Below are 5,491 nucleotides of genomic sequence, written 5' to 3' on the forward strand. Positions count from 1 at the left end.
ACATTTGTTCCCTTCCTCCGCATTTGCCTTCCTTTTTTCCCAGAGACATTTGTCACCAGCCATCTGTCTGTCTGCCCCCCCCCCCAAACACCCACCCAACCCCTCCCAAACCCTGACTATCTGTCTGCACTTTAAACTATCTAATCAAGCAGCATCACCTTTGCACTATAACACACTCACACACACTGATCCGCTCATCAAAAAAACACACACATTCACATCAGGGAGTTTAACAAAAATTATAATTTTTATATCTCCTCTTAACAAGTGCTACAGATACTGAACACATTTCTGAACATTGCAAATTAACAGAAAGGAAAATAGTACGAAAATACTGTACAATTTGCATCTCTACACCAGTGTATACAGGCTTCAACACAATCACACACTCTTACAACCACACAAGCAAGTTCATCCTCAGTGCAGCATCACTGCGGTCAGAATACAGTTTGAATGTTTTCGACAAAACTGACCTCCTGTTTGCTTGGATATTTCTGTGTGTGCGTGTTTTTGAGTGTGTCAAAGCTGACGAAGGTGTCAGCGAACATAAATTCACACATGCATTCATACAAAGTCACATCATTCCAGCCACTCATCCACGAATACAGTAGAGTACACAAAACTATGAGTGTTATTTACAAACATAAAGCAATATGTTCTCCAAAGTCCATCAGTTCAGCACTAGTCAGAACGGACCAGCCGTTCCACTTTTTTTAACCCCTTCAACCCAGTGTTTTTTCATCAACTTCATGTTTTCTGTTCTTCTCACTGAATTCCCTCACACTTTGGTGGCCAGCGACTGCACCTCCGACTTTTGAGTCTGGGCGCTGAGGGTCGAGGACATGGAGCTCATGTGCCCATGCATGGCCTTCTTCAGATTCAGCAGACACAGGCACTGCGAGCGGAACCGCAGGTCAAAGAACGCATAGAGGAATGGGTTGAGGCAGCTGTTCACATATGCCAGGCACGTGGCGTACGGATGAGCCAGAAGCAGAAAGTGTAGGAAGCCGCATGAGGTGGGCGCAAGGTCCAGGTAGGACAGCGCATCCATGCTTTTCAGCACATGGAAAGGCGTCCAACAGAATGCGAAGACCACCACCAGGGTGGTGATGATCTTGAGGAGACGCCGCTTCTTCTGGTCTTCCTTGCGCAGGTGGCTGAAATGGCGGGTGACCGTGCAGCCGATGAAGCAGTAGCAGACGGTCATGGCCAAGAAAGGCAGAAGAAATCCGAGAGCGGAGGAGGAAAGGCTCAGACCCGCAATCCAAAGGGATTCATGATCCTGATTGTGAGCGACCAGGCTGAAGTCCATCGCACAGGTGGTGCGGTTGTTCCCTGCGTCGTCCACCGTAGTGCGGAACAGGAGCGTGGGCACGGCCAGCAGGCATGAGAGGAACCAGATAGCACCCAGCGATGCCAGCATGGTGGCACGGGATCTAAGCCGGCCGCTGGACAGAGAATGGACGATGGCAAGGTAGCGGTCAAAACTCAGGCAGGTCAGACAGAAGACACTTGCGTACATGTTGACAAGTACCACATAACTGCTGATCTTGCAGAGAGCCACGCCAAACGGCCAGTGGTAACCCAGCGCGGTGTACACAGCCCACAGCGGCAACGTGATGACGAACGTCAGGTCCGCGAGCGCCAGGTTACCGATGTAAACGTCTGCCGCGCGCCGTTTGGATTTCGCGCGCCAGACAGTGAAGATAACCACGCCGTTCCCGGAGAGACCGAGGATAAAAATGAGCATGTACAGCACGGGGATGAGAGAATAAGACGGCTCCCACTCCGAGTAGTCGCACACAGTCTCATTATAGTCATAATAGTCGTAAGTGTCGACGTATTCCGGCGTTGGCTCCATTTGGTGAGGAGGCTTTAGCTTTGAGTCCTTCAGTTTTTTTTGGCAGTTTTATCCGAATCTCTAGTTCGGCAGTTGTATCCGAATCTCTGGTCTTAATTTGACTGAGTTCAGTGGGAATGTTTGGATTCTTCTGTCTGAAACAAGAGTCTGTGGTAAGTTTCCCTCACTGGAAGCTGAAGCGCGTCTGTGTGAGGGAGAGAAGCGCCCTGTCTTTTTAAACTCCAGACTTCTCACCCCTCCCTCTGAACCCATATATCGAACCCCTTATCTCTCCACTAAACCTCAGCCCCCTTACACACACACACTCCCACCCACCACGGCACACCAACCCCCCCGGGCCACGCAGTCGGCAGGAGCGAGTGTGTCAACAAAGTGAGCTTAACTCTTGTTTTTCTTCTTAATGAAAAAGTAATGGCTTGCTCGTCTTTCAAGTTAGATTTAGCTTAAATTGTCTGACAAAAATATTTTTGCGTCACGTCTCATTTACAGCACATTTTAAATAAAAAAGAGAAACAGCGTATTGTCACAGTCGCAGAATTTCAATGGATGTTGTTAACTTTTCCACACACTAAACATTTGTTCATTCATGTCATGCAGACTTGAACATCCTGGCCGAATAAATAAATGAATAAATTTATTTAGGCTATTTTTGGTAGCCTATTTTTCCGTCAGCATAGCCTACTATGAGCTTTAGTTAAATTGCTACCTCAACGTTTTATGTAAAACTTGCAGTGAGGCGTTCATTTTTCCCGACACTTTATGTGAAGAATGAGAGAGGACTCTTTAATTCAAGTGTGACAGAATTATTTGACAAGTTAAATGGATTAATGTGACACGTTAAATGGATGGAAACAATGATGCTATAATAATGAAAAGATTGTTACAGTAAAGTAGCATGTTTTGAGACATGCCTGCATAATTAAACGACATAGGCTATTCAATTTACACAGCAAGTCTAAATAATTACTCCCTACAAATATGTATATGGCACTAAAGTAAAACTTAACTAAACATGGCAAGCCTAAACAAGTTTCAGACAGGTTCCCAGTGAAACCAGCGCCTGGGACCAAATGATAATACAAAAAAGGCATTGCTCTGTGATTTCCTCTCACTCAAACATTACATGAAGGTGACATGCAGTCACTTCAAACACTCTGCTTCCACCATACAACACATCACTGCAGCCTCTTTAATAGAAAGAAGAGATTTACCTGCAGACACATTATTCAAACTCTTAAAAAGACAGACTCGTTAAATATTCCATTTAACATCATATAACTTGCTATTTATTTACGTTGTGAACTTCTGATCTGTACTGATATTTATTCGTAAAAGCTCAAATCCAATTCATTTCAGCGATTCTAATAAAAAAATAAAATCTAAAAAAATACATTGTTCGCTATATATTATAAAGCACGCTGAGTGTCTTTGGTGATTAGATTACATGTCAGAAAAAGGATTTGGATATGTGTGAATTTAATTCGCACTTTCTTGCATTTATTTGCATGATAATAGCAGACACAAACTCGCAAAATAAACAAAAACAAAAGGAAACGACGCATTTGACATTAACGAGTTTCTTAAGGACGCGCTGTTCACGCGTTACACCCAATTTGCAGCACCTGAAAAAGGGCAGTTAAAGCGAAATAGCTTAGGCTGAATAGAGAGCAATTCACATTCAAAACAAACAGGAAAACTATAGGCTACACCTAACTTATTTTTCCTTATACATCTGAGATGTTCTACAGATGAGTATCCTTCAAGAAGTTCCCATGAGCTAAATCGGTCGTTTCATATATCTCCACCACTATTTATCTTGTTTCACACACGATGCTCCTTAAATTAATGTGCAATCACATTTAGCAGGATCAGTGTGTAATCCATCAATCAAAACCTATCAGAGTGTCACTGATGAGATCATCTGCAGATCTTCTCAATCACTTAATGAGCTGTCAGTATCTTCTACTCAAGTGCTATAGGATTGTAACTATTTTTTAAAGGAAAAAAAATGAGTTAAAGCGTATATAACACTTCACTGATAGTGTGAAGTAAATGTGTGACTAACACTGAGAACTAATAAAGACATGCATCTCTGACAAATTTGTTTAAATGCATCAGATTAGATATAAAATGTGTGAATAGTGGCACTTATGGCAAAGCATACATTTGAATAAAAGGATGTTCACCATTTATTCTGAGGATACTGTCTGCACATGTCCACTCGTGGCATCGGTTTTTGGCATCAGAACATTCTAGATACAGCACACTGAATCTGTGGTATGATCTTTATTTTTTCAGTTTGTAAACATCTTAAGATTTAGATTCAGAACTCACTTTGAATTACATTCTCACCTCACATTTTAAGGTGGTTATTTGAAAACAAATAGCAAATGATGCATATCGAACAGATTGATCCAATACTTTACATATCACTTGTAAAAATAAAGAGGTTCTTAGTTTAGTTTGTTAAAATGTTCTTCACACTAAAAAAAAATGGTTCTTTTAAGAACTGTTCACTGAAAGGTTCTTTAGGGAACCCAAAATGGTCTTCTATGGCAAAACACCCCTTTAAAAGCATTTATTTTTTAAAGTATATACCGAAAATGCTCTCCATAGGTTTGTAGATCAGATCCCTCATGGGTCTTTATCCCTCAAAACACCTGTTAAATGATTAATTCACTGCCTTATACTTTGAAATTACTTTAAAGGCAAGGAATAAGCGAGGTCATGGTTCATATTTTGGCATTATTACTCATGCCTTTCATATTTGTTGAAATATTACTTGTAGCCATAAATTGTATAATTTTGAAATTTGCATAAAGTCAGTGAGGAGCTCCTGCTGTGCAAAAAGGCGACTGGGTTGCCGTGCCCCCATAATCCTTTGCCCTGCCCCAGTCTGCCCCTCACCCCTTCCTCTGCATGTTGTTTTTGTTGGACCTCAGTGCTTCATATCGGGAGAAACTAAAACACCCCACACACCCACAGCAGACAGCCTGGCAAAAACAACAGACAGTTTCCTGCTTAAATCAAGCTGGCAGGCCCTCAGACGAGAATGCGCCCTCTAGTGGATTTCTATATAGACAATGATTTTTATACTGTACAAACTGTATATTCTATCCCCCTACACCAACCCTACCCATCACAGAAAACTTTCTGCAATTTTAGATTTTCAAAACACTTTTACATTTACTAGATTTATAAGCCGTTTTCCTTGTGGGAACCAAAAAATACACCCATAAGGTCAAAATTTATTGGTATTACTATCCTTGTGGGGATATTTGGTCCCCATAATGTATAAGGAATACCTGAAACACACACACACACACACACACACACACACACACACACACACACACACACACACACACACACACACACACACACACACACACAGCTAGGTTGATAGGCTGCTATCTGATTGACTGTGGAGAGATGTGGCTGCCTGCTGCTCTAATAGATCCTTAAGATAAATAAATAAATCCACACATTTTAAAAATAAAAGAAACACTGATAAGAAGCAGATGGTCAGATTAGCCAGACGGCTTTCAAACACTCAACACACACCTCTAATTGCCAGATTAGGCAGATGAAATTGAGATCTTCACCAAAAAGCCCTTTGTTGTAACAAAT

The 5,491-nt window shown here is 41.7% G+C and overlaps 1 protein-coding gene across 1 annotated transcript; it reads right to left on the reverse strand.

The window, feature by feature from the left end:
• Window positions 1–203: 203 nt before the first annotated feature.
• aplnra (apelin receptor a) lies at window positions 204–2,139 on the reverse strand. Its single transcript, XM_048211050.1, has one exon. The coding sequence runs from the start codon at window positions 1,859–1,861 to the stop codon at window positions 779–781; it is 1,083 nt and encodes a 360-aa protein (XP_048067007.1). The 5' UTR covers window positions 1,862–2,139; the 3' UTR covers window positions 204–778.
• Window positions 2,140–5,491: the final 3,352 nt, after the last annotated feature.

Source organism: Megalobrama amblycephala, linkage group LG12 (assembly GCF_018812025.1).
Source record: "Megalobrama amblycephala isolate DHTTF-2021 linkage group LG12, ASM1881202v1, whole genome shotgun sequence".
In the NCBI taxonomy this organism is placed as follows: domain Eukaryota; kingdom Metazoa; phylum Chordata; class Actinopteri; order Cypriniformes; family Xenocyprididae; genus Megalobrama; species Megalobrama amblycephala.